This window comes from Bemisia tabaci, chromosome 1 (genome assembly GCF_918797505.1).
Source record: "Bemisia tabaci chromosome 1, PGI_BMITA_v3".
Taxonomy (NCBI): domain Eukaryota; kingdom Metazoa; phylum Arthropoda; class Insecta; order Hemiptera; family Aleyrodidae; genus Bemisia; species Bemisia tabaci.
Genome location: NC_092793.1, coordinates 52,923,658 through 52,945,152, shown reverse-complemented (window position 1 = coordinate 52,945,152; position 21,495 = coordinate 52,923,658). Strand labels below are relative to the sequence as shown.

The window sequence follows — 21,495 nt, the reverse complement described above, 5'->3', positions numbered from 1 at the left end:
ATAGACCTACAGCCGGCTGTAAGATTTCCAAATTGTACTCAACATATTCCTATTCATGTATTACAAATTTTCGTTTTTTTTAACTCTCTCTCATTTTTTTCTTTACCAAATTACTGTTTTTTATAATTGCGTCTTTTTTCAGTTTTAATTATTTGAGCTTTTTCCTAGTTTGAATTTATGTCGATGTATTTATGTTATGTTATTTATTTTTTTCGCTTCTTTTTGTCTTTTCTTCCCCCCCCCCCTTTCTTTTTTCTAGCGATTGATTTTAGTAAGTTCCGCAAAATAATTGGTAAACAGAGCAAAACCATACGCTAATTTGGCAAACATTTTGAAAATCTAGCAAAAATTTTAGCCATAATAGCATAAACTAGTAATGTTAATTTCGCAAAAGTATAGTTTGCCATTTTCGCACAATAAAATTACCACTTTTGCAAATTGTTTTGTCGTTCTCGCCACGAGGGTGGGCATTTTAGCAAAAAAAGCAAATTGCAGAAATCGCAAACCATTTTTTGCCATTTTAGCAATTAATTTTTAAATATTACAAAAATATTTATAAAATATTTTTAACATAATATTAAACAAATATTTTTAAACTAATATTTCTAAAATAATTTTAAAATATTTTGTAAATATATTTTACAAACTGTTTTAAAAGTAATTACATAAATATATTTTGTAAATATATTTAAAACATTTTTGTAAATATATTGTTACAATATTGTCATGAAATATTTTAGCAATATTGTCAACATATTTCTGCAGTGTATTTAAGGAAATATTTACATGACAATATTGTTTCAATATTGACAATATTGTTTCAATATTGACAATATTGTTTCAATATTGACAATATTGTTTCAATATTGACAATATTGCTGCAATATTTCGTGTTGGGCGGGTAGCTTCTATAGCCGGCAACACAATTTCTCATAGCCTTTTATAGCCGCTGGCGATTAAGCAACAGCCTGGCGATAAAGTGTATGCTAAACGTTACTAATTACGGATGCTAGGACTTATAGAGTGAGTTTTTGGACTTCCGCTCTCTTTTTGGGCCGTAGTATCTTGATTTATTTTGCGATAAAAGCCCCGTACTTTTGAAGGATGCCTGCCATTCTTAATATGCTGGAGCTCTTTCAATTTCGTATGATATTGTGCAATACCTCTGGTGCGAAATAGTTGCTTCAAGCGCCGTAGTACGCTGCGGCGCGGCGGGCGGGCAGCCAGCGCGAAACGCGCATTGGCGTCTACAAACCTAACAGGGATACTTTACGCATTGCGCAATGCGTGAAGTATCCCTGTTAGGTTTGTAGGCGTCAGTGCGCCGCCGCTCCGTTTTGTGTTAGGCTCTAATATTTAATCTCGTGGAGGCAGCGTTTTTCAACTCATGATTTTGAAACGTTTGCACACTCTGTATGGACTATTCTCATTTTAATTGATGAAAAAAAAAAAAAAAATATGTTTTAAAGGAAAATATAAAGTGTGTTCTGTAAATATTAAGGTAGTTCCGTATCAAACTTAATGATTTCCAAAGCACACGAAATCCTACACAATTTCTTATAGCCTTTTATAGCTGATGACGAAAAAGCAACAGCTAGGCGATAAATTGTAAAGCCCGGCGATAGGAACTATAGCCCGGCTGTATAATTTTTTATCGCTTCGTGTAGCCCGGCCGTATGATTTTTTCCACTTTCTACAGCCAGCTATATGATTTTCTATCGCCTTATTCAGTCGGCTATAAGAACTCCTATGGTATTTTGAAACGCAGCTCCTATCGCCAATTTTTACCAAGGCGGTGGGTGAAAAACCTGATGTCAATCATAGACGGTCTCTAAGAGTTGAAACTTTTATTTCAAAGTCCCTTTAGAGTCTCGCAAAGAGAAATCAAAATCAGATTAAATTACAATTGTAGACTGTAAGCCGGTGAGCCAGTCGTTAATTTTAAATGAAATCCATGCGCTAAGCGACAAATGTCTCCCAACGACCAATTTCTGAAAATATTCAAAAATTTCGTGATAGATTTAAATGTCACCTAAAAGAATCAAAATAAAAACCTAGATGATACCCAATACCCCCATCATCATAAATAGACGGTCTCTGTCGAATTTATTGTAGGCACAATAACTGTCGTTGGAATCCTGCTGTCAACAAAATCAAATTTCGTACTAGTTCTTCCACCCAGTTGTATGAAGCCTGAGTTTGAATTTGGGTCCAAGCGCATTATTTTATCGTTTACCAGTGAACGGTCTTAATTTAGCGTTTTTTTTTTACTTCCGTCCGAGAAAAAGAAAATAAAAAGAGAAAAAATAAGAGGAAATAGAAGAAATGAGATAGGAAAAGAAAAAAAGAGACGGAGGAGGAAGAATCAGAAATAGTAAATAGGAAAATGAAGAAGAACAACAAAAGAGAAAGGAGAAGAACCGAGAGGAGAGAAGAAGGAAAGGGAGGATTGAAAAGAAAATAAAGAAGAGGAAGTAGATAATGAAGAAAAGAGGGAGGAAAAAAAGGGAAAAGAGAGAAGAAAGGGAAGACGAAGATAATACTTAGAAGGAGGAGAGGAATATATGACAAAAGAAAAAAAGAGAAAAAAGAAGGAGAGAAAAAGAAGAAAAATGAGAACAACATCCAAAGAAGAGAGATAAAAATAATGAATCAAAGGAACAAGAAGAGAAAAAGAATATAAGAGGAAGAAGAGAAAGAAAATATGACAATGAAAGAAAGAGAAAGAAACGTGGGAAAAAGAGAAGACGAGGATAAGAGAAAGAAAAAGAATGAGAGGGAAAGAGGAAGAAGATGAAGACTAGATGTTGACAGAATGAATACAGAAAGAAGAAGAAAAGAGAAAAAAGTAGGAGAAAATTGGAACAAGAAGACAATGATGGAAAGAAAAAAGATGTAGAGATAATAAAAAGGAAGAAGATGAAGGTAAGAGGATAATAAAGAGGAAAAAAAATAAAGCAGAGTTAATTGAGAGAGAAGCGGAAAGTAAAAGAATAAGGAAGAAGAAGAGAGAGAGAAGAAGAGCGAAATGAGTGAACTAGCGGCATCATTGTGATATTCCTCGCTTACGCGAAAGCGGAACTGGGTACAGGTACACGAATAAGATCTGTTTACCAAACGAGGAATGATTACAGTAGCACCATGTCAGTTCGCCTTCAAATTTTATTGTAGGCAACACGAGCTCCAACGTGGTCAAATAGTGATATCGTCGTAAAATAGAAAGCTTATTCTACACACATACAGATAAGAGCTTTTTACCAAAGGAAAGGAAGTTACTTTCACGTCATGCCAGTTTGCCTTCAATATCTAGTATAGGCAACATAAGCTTACGCGGGGTCGAATAGTGTTATAATAATCCTCTTTATAATAAATGGACGGCCTCTATCGGCGAATTTGTTGTAGACGCGACAACTTTTGTTAAACTTTTGAAGATGAGAGGAGGAACAAGAAAAAGAGAGAGGAAGATGTAAAGATGACAAATTGAGAGAGATAAAATAAAAATGATGAAGAATAAGAAGAAAAGAGAAAGCAGACGAGGAAAAATGAAAGAAAAATAATAGAAAAATTAATAGAATAAGAGATTGACATGAGTCAATCGGAACAAATAAATGGGAGCCAATCGACATCGATTTGATCGAGTAATAACAGTAAAATAGCCGTTTTTTCGATAGAAATATGTTTATTGAAACAATCGTGGTCTATTGCTACGGTAAATTCCAGTTACATCACTCAATTTATTGATGAGAGGAGATCAATTATTAAAAGCATGCAGGTTTATGTAAAAGTCACCTACCACCCTTGTAAATTTTTTCCAAATTTAAAAAGAAATTTGAAACTTTGGGGATATTCCTAGGTCTGAAGTAATAACTTTTTGGTCCCCTCGAAATTTTCTAGGGCGGCCCTTTCTAAAGGGGGCTGCGGAAATTTTTTTCAAATGGTAATCCCCCCTTTGTGACGCCGCATTCGAAAGACGAAAAAAAAACCACAATAAGCACTGGCGCAAGCCGCAGGTCAAAATGTTCATTTCTCACAAAATGTCGGCCGATCAAAGTTTAAAATGACGAAAATTTGGCATCTCTGTTTTTCTTGACGTATTGGGATGAAATTCGGAATCCTGAGGCTGAGGGTTTTCGGACGAGAAGAACGATTCTGGCATTATTTTTCCAAGAAATTCAGTCCTTTTCAATACGGCGACCTAAAGCGGGAAGGAGATTTTTAGGCTGCTTATCGATGAATTTGCATAAAACTTGGTATCCCGGGGATATTCTGGAGGAAAGTGAATCTTTCATTGGATTTTTGAAATTCTAAATAACACCGAAATGGCAGCAGAAAATTGGCGGGAAATCAGTGTTGGGATGTTTACAGATATAAGTTATTGAATTCGAACCAAAAATCGTCAGGGTACCGAGTTTCTTCATGCGAATACATCTGTAAACCTTAATAAGATCCCCTCCCATAAGATCCTCCATCTTTTGAATAATAATTTAGGTTTCAATTTTAGTTTTATAATAGCCGACAACACTTCGTCGTATTTCATTTCAACATCATGAAAAATTTTCCTCGAAACTTTAAATTCCTTGTAAAAAAAAATAAATAAATAAATAAATAAATAAAACAAGAAAAGTTTGGAGAACTAGCGTATTAAAACACGTAGATATGCGCTTTTTTCCTTGTTCTTATCTGCTTAGTTTTCCTCATTGAAAACTATATGGACTCCATCTTGGGTTCATGTTTGTTTCCATTCATTAATGAACCTATCAACCCGATAGATGCGTTTTTTCCATACTTACAATGTGATGTCATACGCCACTCGAGGAGTGGAGGGTTTTCTGGTCCATAAAAGATAACGCTGATGGGGAAATAAAGAGTGGGATGTTTTGAAAAGAACTGCGCAGACACTCCCACATTTCCCGTTGCTTAAGTTTTACTGCGCAATAGTTTGCAAAGAATCACGCATCTGATGCCGGATTGGTTCCGGATCAAGGCCTGACTAGGGCCGGATCAAACTTAAATGTTAGCATGATCCTTCAACTAAAGGGGCTTATCGATAGTCATTAACTGCCGTATGCAAAAAGTTTGTAATTACTTACAAAACGAGGAGACATCCTTCTAGAGAGGTACTTGAGTGTATTTTAAGCTCAAGTGCGACCGCGAGATGATTCGGTGAATTTTTAAAAACCCACAACAGCTCAACTATTAGCCACTTACACTCGACAGTTTCATCCACGTCCGCGCCTGTGATCGAGAGGGGGAAGCCGGGATCTCGCTAGATGTTTGTTTTGATGCCACTATCACCTCCAGATAAAATAGGCATATGAAAAACCGACAGCCTAAATTCGGACAAGCAGTCAGTCTCTATCCAACTTCCCTATTTTAAGTGCTCATCAGCTCCCACACCAGCGTGATCACATTTACGCGTTTGTACTTATGAACTTTAAACAATTATAGAACTAGCTCTTGTCTAGCTCGTGGTGCCGCGCGCAGTCAACTCCCTCCTGAACCTAGCTCTCTTTGCATCGCATCAATCAGTACGAACTTTGACTGAATTTCAGCCGAAAAGTCTTAGCTTTCATTAAGATTCAAAATAGTGGCCGCATCTCGAAGAATAAAATTAAAAAAGAAACGCATCGAAGACCCTCGCTTGGCACCAGCTGCAACGGCCGAAAAAAAGACATACATTGAGAAGAGGCGGCTCTGACCGAACGGGAAACTTTGGAAGTGGATCATGTCTTGTTGCGCGAGGAAAGGGTGCCCGCCACAAACCCGACAGCCGACCAAACGATCCATCCTCATGTGCCGTCCGACTTTCTTCACGGTTGCCTACGCGATCAACCCCTACATGAACACGGACACCCCGGTGGACCAGGCGAAGGCAGTGGCGCAGTGGCAGACACTCTACGACACCTACGAACAGCTCGGATTCGACCTCCACCTCATAGACCCGCTACCCGGGCTGCCCGACATGGTCTTCGCCGCCAACGGGGGTTTCGTCCTCGATGGCATCGCCTACGGCGCCAAGTTCCGCCACCCGGAGCGCCAGCCCGAGGGACCCGCCTACATGAACTGGTTCCGCAATTTCGGTCTTAAAGTCGTCGAGCCGGCGTTCACGAACGAAGGCATGGGTGACTTCACCCTCGTCGGCAACGTCATCCTTGCAGGGACCGGTTTCCGAGCCGACGTCCGCTCCCACGAAGAACTCAGGCGCGTCTTCAAACGGGAAGTGGTGACTTTGAAGCTGGTCAACCCTCGCTATTACCACCTGGACGTGGCACTCACCGTTCTGGACCCGGTGCCGGTTGACCCGTCGTCGCCCTGCGTCGCTTACCTAGAGTCTGCCTTCGACGAAGCATCCCTGGCCACTCTGAGGAACCGCTTCCCAAACGCCATTATCGCCAGTGAGGAAGACGCTGCCTTGCTCGCACTCAACTCGTATAGTGATGGCTACAACGTTGTCTATCCCTCGAAAGCTACCAACTTCGCCAGGCAACTCAAGGAGCACGGATACAATCCGATCGGCGTGGACTTGTCCGAGCTTTTCTTGGGCGGTGGCTCCATCAGATGCTGTACTCTGGACCTACATCCTGTCGGCACCGGCACCTCCGTTGCTCGCGCCTCTTAATCCAGTAATTTATTTTAAGGTACTTTTTGCTACTTTTAAAGAAAAACCAGAAAATTGTCAGGGGCAGTCACGAGGGGAGGCTCTTGCCTCTCAGAAATAAAGCGGTCCCCTAGAATATTTCTCACAGCGTGAAGCCATTTAATATACCACGAGACTGCGAGGAATTCATAACCCCTTGCCCACCCTCTCAAAAAAAGTGTATTGGAGAGACGAGGAATACACTATCTGAAAGATCAAATACTATATTTTAACCAGACCAGGAATAATCACCAAATAATAACCCAAATCGATAGGAATTTAGAATCACATGTACCTACTGAACTTACATTTAATTTTTTCTTCCTCTTCAAAATATACTTTTCGCAGCGACACAACGCAGAGTAATGGAGGGAAAATTAGAAATTTTGATAACAGTGAAGGCGTAGAATAACTTGTTTTGCAATTGAATGAAGTTGTCGTCGGGAAGCTCATCATTCAACTTTTTTTACTTTAAGCTAGTAATAAATTACAGATAGTATACCCTTTGTTAGAGATGTTTTCCTTTTTCCAGAGGCCCTTTACACGCGTACAAAAAGTTACCTATCTAATAATCTTCTTATTTTCAGTGAGCTGAAATAATTGACCGATAAACAAGGTGCGAATGTAAGCATTCTGATACATGTCTATCCAGAATTTCACGTAAAACATGATTCGTGAAATAAAAATTACTAAAATCAACTCTCAACTAAGATGTTAGGGTTTTTAGCTTAGGTACATTGGTCAAGGGAATTATGAATTCCTCGCTCACAATAATAGTTTACTTGAATCAACTCGCGCACAAAATACGGTCTTGACACCTAAATCGATCGCCTTAATGCAGCATCAGGCTCCTTAATCGATCCATTTTCCTTTCCCGCATTGTGTTGTTAAACGTCTTAAAAATGTACGACAGCTGAGCCGAAGAACTGAAATTGGGGTTTCCATGTTTCCCTACCGCAGAGACTATTACGGTGGCGTACGATATAATAGTTCACTCACGTTGACTTTTGTTTTTTCAAGAGCGGGAGGTTTGAATTTACGCGTCAAGAACCTTAAAACATCTTAATAAGGAATTTATTTCAGTAATTTTGGTTGCGCGAATCGTGGTCTACATAAAATTTTCGACAAGAATCATATATCCGAATGCTTAGAGTTGTACTATGTACTTTGTCCACTGGTCCATTAAAAATTATGTTATAACTCGTGACACATGCACTTTATAACGCAAGGAAAAATTACATTAAGGAGACGGTAGCCGCATTTGGCGAACACGGAGAAAAAAGAAATACTGATTATCTTCGCGGGGTGTTGAAAAATCATGCGGCACGTCTAGCACAGGCAAGCCAATGACTGATTTTACATGAACTCATAATATATTTATCGGGTAAAACTGAAAGTGAGAGGTCAAAGCTTAATGCCACAGTCACAATGAGTTTGCAGATCAATTTTTAATTGTTGCATTTTTGAAAAGTAGTTGATGCACTGGTGCACTTTAGTTCGCGGAGACTCTTCCAGATTATTTTGAAGATTTTAACCAACGAAAATGACTCCTCAGTTGAGTATTTTGAGCTCTCATTTACGCGCATCATTCATTGAATAGGAGTAGTAGCGGAATGAACTCCCATATTTTTTAAGTACACCAGATTTTTAACAATTTTTTTTCTGAACCTCACGAGTTTTCTATGAATTTTTACAGGTCTTTGCTGGCATGAACATCCTCCTAGTTCGTATGTGGAAAGGCTGTCTGGAGAACTACCTTATAGGAACACTGCCTATTTATCTATTTTCTTCGTTCTTCCTCTTACTTCGTTCTTCCTACTCTACAAGGTTCCCGCGACCCGGGTTAAAGTTAAGGTTACAGTTTGTACATTCTCATATTGCTTAAGCTTATTTTATTGTTAAAAAATTGTAATATTTTGATAATTAAACTAAGTATTATGACCCGTTACCATAACAACTTTGTTTTTTGCAAATTTAAGTATAAAAAATTATGCTTAGTGAGTGAAATAAAAAAAAAGTTGTTGAGACTACTTGTTTATTATTCTTTTAAAATTGGTAAAAATTGAGAAACACTCTTTTTATTAGTAGGTGAATAAACACTTTCAAGAGACTATTTTAAGTGATAAAAGTGTTCAAGCAAACTTTTTTACAGATTATTTTTCATTTTCCCTACATGAATATATTTTAGCGTCGGTTTTTCCTCTTTAGTCTTGCAACTTATGAACCCTATTTTCCCCCAAAAACGTTCGACTCAAAGAAAAAATAATGATTGAATAAGTTGAAAGTCGGCTCCATATGACTAGCTTATTTTTTTTCTTCTTTTTGGTAATCAAACTTTTTTGTTCTTTCATGTTCTATTCGATTTTAATACAGAAAAGTTTAGTCAGATATGCAACATGATTACAGAGATTTCTTGATGATCGATTTATCATTTCTTGAACAAAAGCTCAACTTATCGACGGTGAAACTACCAGACCGCGTATCTCGGTTTGCGACGACATTGCAGACTACCCGTCATACTTTACCTATTTCTTAAATGGAAAATTACTTAATGTCAATTTTTGAAAACTTACAAGGTTTTTCTTTTCTGTGAGAAGAAAATCCCGTGAAAACTTTGAGGTATGATATTGATTTGTTCTCCTTGGAAAAAAAGTAAAATGGAAGCGCAGATTTTTAAACACCGCAAACTAGATACGTGGTCTGGTAGTTTCACCATTGTTATACAGGGTGTTCGTAAAGTCCCCTCCCCCCCCTCTAACTTTTGACCTAATTGAGGTAGAGATTTGAAACTTGGAGGGTGTTCCTAGATCAAAGGGAGCTACTTTTTGACCCCCCCAAAATTTTGGGGGGCCCCATTTTGGGGGGGTTACGGACCCTAACTTTTAATTTTCAAATGAGAAGACCCCCTTTGTGATACCTCGTTCGAAAGAGCATAAAAAAAGAAAATTTTTCGCGCAAACCGGAAGTCATTATCTCAAACCGTTTCAAAATGGCGGCCGGTCAAAGTTCCAAATGGCCGAAAATTGGCACCTCTGCTATTTGCACATGGATTTGCTTGAAACTCGGTATCTGGGGGTATTTTGGCACGAGAAAAACGAATTTAACGTTAGATTTTCAAAAAAACCCTAATTTTTCAAAATGGCGACCCGTTTAGGCTCAAAAAGGCCGAAAATTTGACAAACTCGATTTTTTTGCCAATGGATTCACCTGAAATTCGGTATCTGGGGGTATTTTGACCCGAGAATAACGAATTCAACGTTAGATTTTTAAACAAACCCTAATTTTTCAAAATGGCCGCCGATTAAAGTTCAAAATGGTCAACAATTGGCAACCTCGACTTTTTGCCGATATATTCGCCTGAAACTCGGTGAAATAACGTCGAATTCGTTTGTTTCCCACCCAGATACCCTCAAACACCGAGTTTGAGGCGAATCTATCGGCAAAAAGTCGAGGTTGCCAATTGTTGACCATTTTGAACTTTAATCGGCGGCCATTTTGAAAAATTAGGGTTTGTTTAAAAATCTAACGTTGAATTCGTTATTCTCGGGTCAAAATACCCCCAGATACCGAATTTCAGGTGAATCCATTGGCAAAAAAATCGAGTTTGTCAAATTTTCGGCCTTTTTGAGCCTAAACGGGTCGCCATTTTGAAAAATTAGGGTTTTTTTGAAAATCTAACGTTAAATTCGTTTTTCTCGTGCCAAAATACCCCCAGATACCGAGTTTCAAGCAAATCCATGTGCAAATAGCAGAGGTGCCAATTTTCGGCCATTTGGAACTTTGACCGGCCGCCATTTTGAAACGGTTTGAGATAATGACTTCCGGTTTGCGCGAAAAATTTTCTTTTTTTATGCTCTTTCGAACGAGGTATCACAAAGGGGGTCTTCTCATTTGAAAATTAAAAGTTAGGGTCCGTAACCCCCCCAAAATGGGGCCCCCCAAAATTTTGGGGGGGTCAAAAAGTAGCTCCCTTTGATCTAGGAACACCCTCCAAGTTTCAAATCTCTACCTCAATTAGGTCAAAAGTTAGAGGGGGGGGGGGGAGGGGACTTTACGAACACCCTGTATTTAAGTTGATTTCTTTAAGTGTGAATGGAAGGTGATTTGGGAGTAATATAATCTGAAAACTCACAAAAAGTATACCTCCTATTCCTCTGCAAAAGTCTCCCGATGGACTGTTATACCTCCGAGGAAAGAAATTGGATATTTTCTTCGCAATTTTCATATAAGCCTGATAAAATTGCGATAAGAACTACCTGCAAAAAGTAGCTTCTCTTCAAGATCCATACCTCATCAGAAAGAAGGGCAATATCACAATCTTCATACGGCAGTTTTTCTTAACTTTATGGAACTGTATCTGTGGAACTTAAATATAACGTACTGAAGATTATTGTAATGAAAAAAATCTTTAGAGGTGAAGGTAAGTAAATAAAAGATACAATAACAATCGTTGCAATAAAAATACTATCGATAGCTGCATGTCCTCGCCGACCATAATAATATTCACTAAAGTACGCCTCCGTACTGAAAACATTTGATCGGCTTTAAGAAACATCACCTTAACATAGTAATTTCGAAATTGGATCTTAAATTGAAAACGATACATAGTGGCTAGCTGCTGAGGTAACAGAAAATATGAGCCGAAAAGACGGTTACCCTGTTCCCAGTATTGCGTCTAGATGCAGAGGGTTACTGACACTGATAGTTGTAATGCGTCAGGAAAAAAGTTATTTTACACACGCTTCAACATTTATTTCTCATCTCCATATAAGTGTTTACCGCCACAACACTGTTCAAGTTATCGCCAGGCAGACAGACCTATTTCAGCAGTTTTAAGGTCACTTTTACATAGTTTGTCTGGAAACTCAATGCCGCAGACTTTCTCAAATAAGGCAGTTCGTTGACCCATGCACAGACAGAATCTTGTGGTCGAAATGCCTTGGAATAAGCTATAGAATCCTCAATTCCTCATTCACCACTGGTATCAATTATATCGATCCTAATTAAAGTCTAAAAGGGAAACTCGAATCGGAGCTTCTTCAAACGATGCAAATTTCCGGTCTACTTGAACCCATTCTTACAAACTTAATCGGATACATGAAACAAAATTAGGATCAAAAAGGCAAAAATTCCCCCCCCCCTCCCCCCAATAAGATCCGCAAAATATTATTGAAATTGATTTTTTATTTACAGGCAGTGGCAATGTGTCAATGGTCGATTATCGATGTTTTTCCATTTGAAGCTATGGTACAGAATCGAATATTAAGGTGTTCGTTGCAAACATCCTTGTTTATCGATTCTTTTCCAAAGGTTTAAATGGCATATCGATCAATACATCTCAAAACTTGCAACGCTACTGATTACAGGACAAATCATCACACTGGTGGAATTGAAATATTGATATAGCCTTCATGCACGCTGGCCTTTTCGATTTCCGTTAACATTTTTGCAAGCATGAATGCATAGCTTAAGTGCGCTTCAGGTAGAATTGTATATAGCAAATGGGTAATTTTTATAGGAGGATTATGAATAAACAAGTGGTTAGAAATGAAAACAAAATAATATGAACTATGCAAAACGATAATCCGGCACGGTGCCCCTAAACTCACTTTAAATGCGACTTTGTTGTACATCAAAAATTCAAGTTGGAGGTTGTATGTGGGGTACTACCCTGATGGGTTTTTGGGCAATTTCGAAATAGGTTGTCGGAGCTCCTCGAAAAATAATCGCATTTTTGTGGTTTTTTAGGGGTAAAATAGCAAAATCGGCCTAGGGGCGACAAATTAAACCCCCTCTACCCTCATCCTTGCCTAGACCGATCTGAATTTTTAGTATGTTTTTTACCTGGTATAAGATGGGACTTTTCTGAAATTTTTCATGCCCATCACAAATTTTTTTTGCTCCCGCGGCAGAGTTGCCAAGTTGCGGACTCCAAAATATCGAATTTAATGATAAAATGAAGGTTTCGGAGTGTGATTTCCATTCAAAATCAAAAATGCAAATTGTAAGTTGTGATAGTGGTACTGCCTAATGGGGTTTTGGCCAATTTCGAAGTAGAGTGTTTGAGATTTTTGAAAAATAATCGAATTTTTGCGTTTTTTTAAGGGTAAAATAGCACACTGAGCACGGGGCGGCAAGTTAAACCTTTTCTCTCTCATCCTTGCCGTGACCGATCTGAACTTTTAGTATGTATTAACCTGGTATAAGATGTGACTTTTCTGAAATTTTCATGCCCATCACAAAATTTTTTTGCCCCCCGCGGCAGCGTTGCCAAGTTGCGGACTCAAAAATATCGACTTTGATGATAAAATGAAGGTTTCGAGGTGTGATTTCCTCCAAAATTTCACGAAAAATGTGCAATCTGAGAGTTTTTCGATAAGAAAAGGCATATTTGAACAATTTAGAGTTGCATGTTGCCAGCTTTCGATTTAAAATTCGTCAAATGACCCAAATCGCGTTGCAACCCTCAAGCGCTGGATTTTTATTTCGTTCAGAATTGGTTATTACGGTTCTTCTGTACTCTATGCATTTAGGTACCATGAAAATTATGCCATTACTTACTTGATGGGTGCAGCTAACTCAAAAAGAGAGGCCGGAAAAAGCGATGAGTCGGGAGAAAACGAGCGGTTCGGGTTGACAGAAAGTTCTTAAATCTACTCCATCTCCAGAAAGTAAGAATTTGAGAACTTTCTCCCACCCCCCAAACCTTATCCCTGTTACAGTCAACCTTTGAACATCTTATCTGAAATTTTGCCCCCGAATTTTGATTTGATCAAGAGGCCTCTTGACTTTAGATGGACTCCATCAGGTTTGTTCCGATCATAAAAAGTCATAATTTCGTCATCTAGTTTATTTTTTTTTGTGTGTTTTTGGAAAAATTCGGGGGCAAAATTTCAGATAAGATGTTCAAAGGATTGACTGCAACAGGGATAAGGTTTGGGGGGTGGGAGAAAGTTCTCAAATTCTACTTTCTGGAGATGGAGTAGATTTAAGAACTTTCTGTCAACCCGAACCGCTCGTTTTCCCCCAGACTCATCGCTTTTTTCCGGCCTCTCTTTTTGAGTTAGCTGCACCCATCAAGTAAGTAATGGCATAATTTTCATGGTACCTAAATGCATAGAGTACAGAAGAACCGTAATAACCAATTCTGAACGAAATAAAAATCCAGCGCTTGAGGTTGCAACGCGATTTGGGTCATTTTGACGAATTTTAAATCGAAAGCTGGCAACACTGCAACTCTAAATTGTTCAAATATGCCTTTTCTTATCGAAAACTCTCAGATTGCACATTTTTCGTGAAATTTTGGAGGAAATCACACCTCGAAACCTTCATTTTATCATCAAATTCGATATTTTTGAGTCCGCAACTTGGCAACGCTGCCGCGGGGGGCAAAAAATTTTGTATGGGCATGAAAATTTCAGAAAAGACACATCTTATACCAGGTTAATACATACTAAAAGTTCAGATCGGTCACGGCAAGGATGAGAGAGAAAAGGTTTAACTTGCCGCCCCGTGCTCAGTGTGCTATTTTACCCTTAAAAAACCGCAAAAATTCGATTATTTTTCAAAAAACTCAAACACTCTACTTCGAAATTGGCCAAAACCCCATTAGGCAGTACCCTACTACAACTTACAATTTGAATTTTTGATTTTGAATGGAAATCACACTCCGAAACCTTCATTTTATCATTAAATTCGATATTTTGGAGTCCGCAACTTGGCAACGCTGCCGCGGGAGCAAAAAAATTTGTATGGGCATGAAAATTTCAGAAAAGTCCCATCATATACCAGGTAAAAACATACTAAAAATTCAGATCGGTCTAGGCAAGGATGAGGGAGAGGGGGTTTAATTTTGTCGCCCCTAGGCCGATTTTGCTATTTTACCCCTAAAAAACCACAAAAATGCGATTATTTTTCGAGGAGCTCCGACAACCTATTTCGAAAATGCCCAAAAACCTATCAGGGAGTACCCCACTACAACCTCCAACTTGAATTTTTGATGTACAACAAAGTCGCATTTAAAGTGAGTTCAGGGGCACCGTGCGGGTATCGGAACTTGGCTGATTTGAAAACGCCTTCGAATGCGGCGTGATACCTCACGCATTCCGGAGAGTTCAAATAGTTGTATCATTGCGCCGTAAGAATGTGACGGAAGATTTAAATGGAAATAGCCTCCACGCACGCTGGGCTTGTCGATTTCCTGTGACATTTTTGCAGTGGTGAATGCATAGCTGAAGTGCGCTCTAGCTAAAATTGTATTTAGCAAATGGGTGGTTTTTATACGAGGATTAAAAAGAAACAAGTGGTACGGAATAAGACAAAAGAATATGAACTATGCAAAACGATAATCCGGGTATCGGAACTTGGCTGATTTGAAAACGCCTTCAAATGCGGCGTGATACCTCACGCATTCCGGAGAGTTCAAATAGTTATATCATCGCGCCTTAGAAATTTGACGGAAGATTACAATTATTTTGGTACAATTAAAATTTATTCTTACTGGGCCATAATTTAAATTTTAGCTAAAAACATTTATCGTGCTCAAAAAAAGATATATTTTCATGGTTCTTTGGAAATCAAAGAGGTGACTTCTGTTCCAGTTTCATCCTTGATTCATGAATCAATTAATTTTTGGCGAGGAATTTTTCTCTTTCGTGGAACATCGTGCAGAAAAAATGATGCCTTTCGAACCAAACTATCACGACTTAAAATGACTATTTAAGAGGGCATCGCAGAGAGAAAATTACGAGAGAAGGGCATCAAGTGAATACACCTACTCACTTGAAAATTTCTTAAAATTATTCTAATTGCTGGAATGAAAATCAAATAAACTTGCGAACAAAGGTTTCCCTCAAGAAAATGAGCATAGACGTTCTATGAGCGTTGTTTGTAACAGTTTTAAATGATAAAAACTCTATCCTCAAATATTCATGAATTTGGATACAGGTATTTCTCATGGATAAAATAAATTTTATTATTGAAGTATAAGTGCTATTGCTGATATAACCCCTTTATTGAAAAAAATGCTCTGTGATATCGAGTTTTTACACAATCGACGGTGAAAGTATCAGACCAAGTATCACGTTTGCGGGGTTTAAAAATCTCCGCTCCGCTCCCATTTAATTTTTTTGAAGGAGAACAAATCAATATAACTTCTTGAAATTTTCACAAAGTTTTTCTCGGACAGTGAAGAAAAAACACGGAAATTTTTCAAAAACTAACGTAGAGTAGTTTTCCGTTTAAAAAAGTCCGACATGAAGTCTACAACTTTGCAAACCAAGATACGTGGTCTGGTGCTTAGTTTCACCGTCGATATAAAGTTAACTCTTAGTGTTTCAAGTGCTCTCTGAGTTTAATGATGTTCGGGAGGTGAGTAATCTTTGTGTTTCCTGAGCTATGAGGTGGAGAGAAAGGTAATCGGAATAAGAGTGTCCCAAAGTCCTGCATCGCAGGAATATCCGCTAGGCCATCTACGTCATTCTGCTCCGTTAACACACGCATATAACGTCACCCACAATCCAATGCCAGCGGGAAAGAGGCGAACAGATAAATCGCCTGACAGGGAATTTTACGTTAGGTCTTTGTAATCCGCGCTTAGATTAACAGCGTGAGTCAATGACACCGTTCAATCCATATCCAACCAACTTCAACCCATTTCGGTTGTAATTGCAGGTTCAGTGAATGAGCGTATTTTGGTGAAATATTCGCGATTCTGCGAGAATCAGATAGTCTCAACTTTAAAAAATTACAGGAGTTCTATCGACCTGAACAAATTTTTGGCTGGTGTTGTGATACCGAAAATCAAGGTTTGACGCTCTTCATTGATTAAACTAAACTAACTGACTTTCTGACGAATTTCGCGGGATTTTAAGAGAAACCTAAAAGTATCAAAACAATGCACAGGATATGTAAATCAATTTTACAAATTAATTCATTCTTTTTTTCAAAATTTATACGAATTGACGAGTTGTTTTAAAATTTTCGTATATTTTCATTATCCTGAAAGTTCGGATTGCATACTCAAAAATTAGAAACGCTTCCGCTTTACAAAGACTAGACCGAGTTGACTGCGGCGTCTTGATGCAACTATTCGTGTCCTACGGATGTGCGTGTTGCCTATTCAAAAGTTGAAGGCACTTTCGCTTTCATCACTTCTTCAAAGATGCACGGGACTCGTCGCTGATTACAGCTCTTTAATGACTATTTACCCAAGTAGGAAGAGTATCACCAGTTAGTGGCATGAGGCTAGAGTATCTAAGACCAAAATAAAAACGGTCATTCCTAAAAAGACTGAAACACCGGAAATGGAAACGCGGAAACAAGGTTGAAAACTGTAATGATCGACATGTTTCATATCTCAGATTTTATAACAAGGCATGATTATTGATTCATCGCTTTAAGTTTTCAGTGGCAATTCAGGTATACTTTTAAATGTTTTTTACTGTTTTTGTTGTATTGTAATTTCTGACGCTTGAGTCTTTTTAGATTGACCGATTCAAATCGGTGATCAATGAGACCTACGAGGTATCTCGCCCTTAGTAGGACTAGGCGCCTTGATGCAACGCGTTGCATGTTCAAAATTGAAGGCACTTCTCACCTCTTCAGAAAAGTTGTAACACCCGAATAACAGAGTACCTAAGTTATTATTGCAGTTAGAGTATTATTATTGACATCTCAATCATATTCCTACAATAAAAAAGTGCCGCTCTCTGATTGATCGCAACGAGTTTCAGGCTTTCGTGAATATTTTGTTCTTCAACTTCTAAAAATCTTTCAAAACAAAAACTTTCCTCCAGAATTTTGCTAAGAATCATTCATTTTCTGTGAGATTCATTCCCCTCGCCCTCGAATGAGCAAATTTTTAAAGATCGATTTTGTTTACTCGAGTACCGGGTTTGTAAAAAAAATAAAAAAAAACTTGAGAATTTTTATTGAAAAATCTTAAAATGAATTGAGAGCAATTAAACCTGTAAATATTTATAGATTTTATTTGTTTTTAATTTGATACGTCTAAATTTCATTAAAAATCTCGAGAAATATTAGTCAGAAATCGATCAGTGGTCGTCGGGTAGCATATGGACTGCATATAAAATTAACGTTCGGCCCGTTAGCGTAGTTTTCAGACTTCGGCCTGTCCAGTGCGCGAGCTGGCCACCCAGTTTATCTTTTCATTTAAAAGGGCTTTCATTTTTTTAAAATTGTTTTATTCATTGGTGTATCTAATTATTATTCATGAAATTGTTAAAAAGTTTAATGGTCCTTTCCGAATAAAAGTTTCGCGAACTGGGCAATGGGAATGGCCAGTTTGCGGATGATGGGGCAAACATTTTCTAAGTTCACGAACTAGACATATTGGACAATTTTGCCAACGGGACGTAACATCTAAGATCGAAAATGTCTTGTGAGGAGAGGGTCGAGGGAGCAGAGGTAAATAAATTCCTGAAAATAACGAAAAATTAAGTTTTTTTGGATGAATTTCGAGTGGTGGGGTGGAGGGGGGTTTCATATCTTTTGGAACTCCTCCCACGAGAATCGGATCAGGTAGAAATCTTCAGCTCCTTAACTACCTACAATGAGGGTGTATTTTTGCAGTCAGTTCTATAAAATTTCTTACACAGCGTTGCCAATATGTGTGTTATTATTCCACGAGTTCACACAGTTTCAATGGAGAAAACTTGAATAAATTGCCTTATAAGCATCGTTATCGTGACGATCCACCGAGAGACCTTTCGGTCCACTGATGACGTAAAAGCCGGCCAATAAATTCTCTCTCATGAATCAGAAATTGAACCACGCACGCAGACGCATTAATAAATCTTCGAAATGAATCTGACTGATTACTCGATCCATCGCTGCCAAATTGTCTTGAAACTTTACGATTCAGAAAATTTAAGCCAAAGCCCATTCAAATAGTGTTATTATAATCTTTCTTATTCGGTAAGGTTATCCTCCTTTATGATCTTTTAACTTTAGATATTCTGATAATTTTTCAGCTTGCATAGTTGGCCATTAATTTCTTAAACAGTTCTACTTCCGCACTTGAAACTTTGAAGCTGAATAATGTAAGCTTTTAGCAACTCAGGTGAATATGTATCGGAGGATTTACTCACCCGAGAAAATAAAGAATTGTTCCTCTCACAATGCCCGTATGCGATGGATTTTAAGTCCAACCTACTTTTCTGGTCGTAGCTACAATGTTAATTGTATGGTAACAATTATTTCGTTTCCAGAAATAATGTATTGTTGTTGACGGGAGACCGGAGCATAATTCTAGAGACTGAACCATTTATTATCATAAAAGTTACATTGTAAGCACGACCATTTAGAAAAGTAGGACCTGGAATCCATTGTGAGTATTTTTTAGCGCAACGCTGATTAATGAAGGAGAACTTAGACGCAGCAACATAAAAAAGATAATTTTTGCAAACCTCGATTGAATTTCAGCAGTATTATTTTGTAGATGGGCTTTTGAAAGGGATTATATTTAAGATAGGTTTGAACCTACCTTTAAAGTTTTCAAAAGCGTCGACTTCTTCTCCCGTCTTTTGTGCTTTTTGCAGTGCCAAATCATTGTAATGCCTCGCAAGGACCCATGCCTGAAGTTACACCGCTGAATTTTACTCGGAGTATGGCAAAAATTGTCCTTTTCATGATGCTTTATTGAAGGATTTCTTAAACCTCCCTTGATGACAATGTAAACCATACAGACGGTGAAACTACCAGACCACGTATCTCGGTTTGCGACGTTGCAGACTTCCTGTCGTACTTAGTTTTTTAGATGGAAAACTGCTCAACGTCAAATATTGAAAACTTGCGTAATTTTCTTCTCTGTGCGTAGAAAATTCTGTGAAAAATTGAAGGAATAATATTGATCCGTTCTCCTTCAAAAAAATGAAATGGGAGTGGAGATTTTTAAACACCGCAAATGAGATACGTGGTCTAGTGCTTTCGATATGGGCCCTCCTTTGGGAAGGGGCTGTTTAAGGAAGGACTTCGCCGAAAAAAAGTGAAGTTGATTTAACATCCTGGATGTAAAAAAAAAGTGTGCGAGAACTCATACAATGCTGAATTACCCGCTACGGCAGTTAGTTTTACATCTTGACATTGCTAAAGTAACTGCTAGTCCACTGAAAAAAATCTCGGTGTATTTACTAAGAAAAGGGTAAAATTACCAAGAATTCAGGGTTCTATTTGATCCCAGTTTTTTCTTGGTAAAATTACCATTTACGAAATTGGTAATTTTACCGAGAAATCTCGGTAAAATTATTGAACTTTCTCGGTAACTTTACTGGACCTTGGTAAAAACGCCAATATTTTTTATCGACTGTGGTAGAATTACCGAGATAAAATGGCAAAGTTACCGGGAATTGATTACCAAAAAAAGTTGTATTCTTACCTGAAAAAAACAGTAAAAAAACCGGTTTTTAGGTCAGCTTACCAGTCTCTCTTGATAAAATTACCAATAATTGGTAAAAAAAGTGAGATGGTGAAGGTACCAACGGACCTTGGTAAAAACGCCGAGAATTTTTTTTCAGTGTTAATTCTGCATTTTGTAAGTTTTTGCGCACTCTTTTTACATCCAGATTGTTAAATCCATTTTTTTTATCAGTGTATGAAAACAGGCCTAAAAAGGAGAGCTTTCGGTGAAAATTCGCCTGTGGTATACGATGCGGCATCGTTGTATTCAAAGCGCGGGGCTTGGGGTCGATGACCCGGGTAGCGGAGGACTGGAAAGGCGCCTCAGCCTCGGCCGGAGCTCCGGAGCACGAGAGGAAGGGACCTTTTCCCCTTACTGACCCACATCCGCCTGCGCCGCCGGTTTTCCGGAAACGAGCTCTGCCCCGGAGTCGAACTCGGACCACCGCCGTTTTCGATTCCGAAATCTCGGCGACCGCTCTTGCCTTTGAACCAGTTTCGGTCCACCAGCTCCAGTCGACCAGTTCGAATTAAATCGCTCCGTGTTCCCCGCTTTATGACCACGATATCGGAGCATTTAATTGACCGGGTCATAGGCTCGCTCTTCCGTGCTAAGGAAGAACGCCGTATGAACCTTTAGGCGTTGCCAAATTTCCTTTAATAAAACACGATTTTCCTGGTAAGCCTCTGGATATTTTCCTTCCAATTTTTCAGATAATTTTGTCCGCAATTTCACCTAAAGATTCTGAAAATTTAAAGGAAAAATATTCATAACTTTCCTCTAAAATAAAAGTTTCATCGAAGGAAATTTGGCAACTCTCGAATGTTCATACGGCGTTCTTCCTTAGCACGGCAGCGCTCTGGATGAGCCCGTGACTAGTATGTCACATTGGCTCGTGAGTCTCATTCTGCCGTGCTGAGGAAAAACGCCGTATGAGCCTTCAGACGTTGCCAAGTTTCCTCCGATAAAAACCGAATTCACTGGGAAAATTGCGAGTATTATTCTCCAAAATTTTCAGACAATTTTGTACGCAATTTAATCTAGGATATCTGAAACTTTCGAGGAAAAATATGCATAAATGTTGTAAGAAAAACATGTTTTATCGAGGGAAATTTGGCAACACTCGAATGTTCATACGGCGTTCTTCCTTAACACGGCAGCATACTCGACATGTTGATCATAGATCATGGGGCTCATCAATTGATGTTGCTTCGGCCAGTTTCCCGACAGTCATCTGATATGAGTCTCGGATTCAAAAACCAGACGGAGGGATGCCCACCTCGTGCACGTGTAGTATATCAAACTGTAATGCCAGGTATTTTTATGTTGGTAATTTTTTAGATTTTTTTAAAACTATTTGACAAACTCATTTAATGTTCCCGTCTGTTTAAAATTGATAAGTTGAAGGGAAACTGTGTCAGTGTGTGTTCTCTAACTTCCT

General features: G+C 38.4%; 1 protein-coding gene across 2 annotated transcripts; it reads left to right on the top strand.

Annotated features, from left to right (window-relative positions):
* Nucleotides 1-5,188: 5,188 nt before the first annotated feature.
* Nucleotides 5,189-8,667, top strand: LOC109044770 (N(G),N(G)-dimethylarginine dimethylaminohydrolase). Of its 2 annotated transcripts, none has more exons than XM_019062682.2 (2): nucleotides 5,189-6,623; nucleotides 8,334-8,667. In XM_019062682.2, exon 1 carries the CDS (start codon nucleotides 5,726-5,728, stop codon nucleotides 6,617-6,619), a length of 894 nt encoding a protein of 297 aa, XP_018918227.2. In that variant the 5' UTR covers nucleotides 5,189-5,725; the 3' UTR covers nucleotides 6,620-6,623; nucleotides 8,334-8,667. The 2 variants fall into 2 exon arrangements, with proteins under 2 accessions (XP_018918227.2, XP_018918226.2); XM_019062681.2 differs by having other exon boundaries at nucleotides 5,191-6,638.
* The last annotated feature ends 12,828 nt before the right edge of the window (nucleotides 8,668-21,495 follow it).

Coding starts and splice junctions, on each gene's coding strand:
- LOC109044770 (XM_019062682.2), top strand. CDS start 5,726: ATGTCTTGTTGCGCGAGGAAAGGGTGCCCGCCACAAACCCGACAGCCG.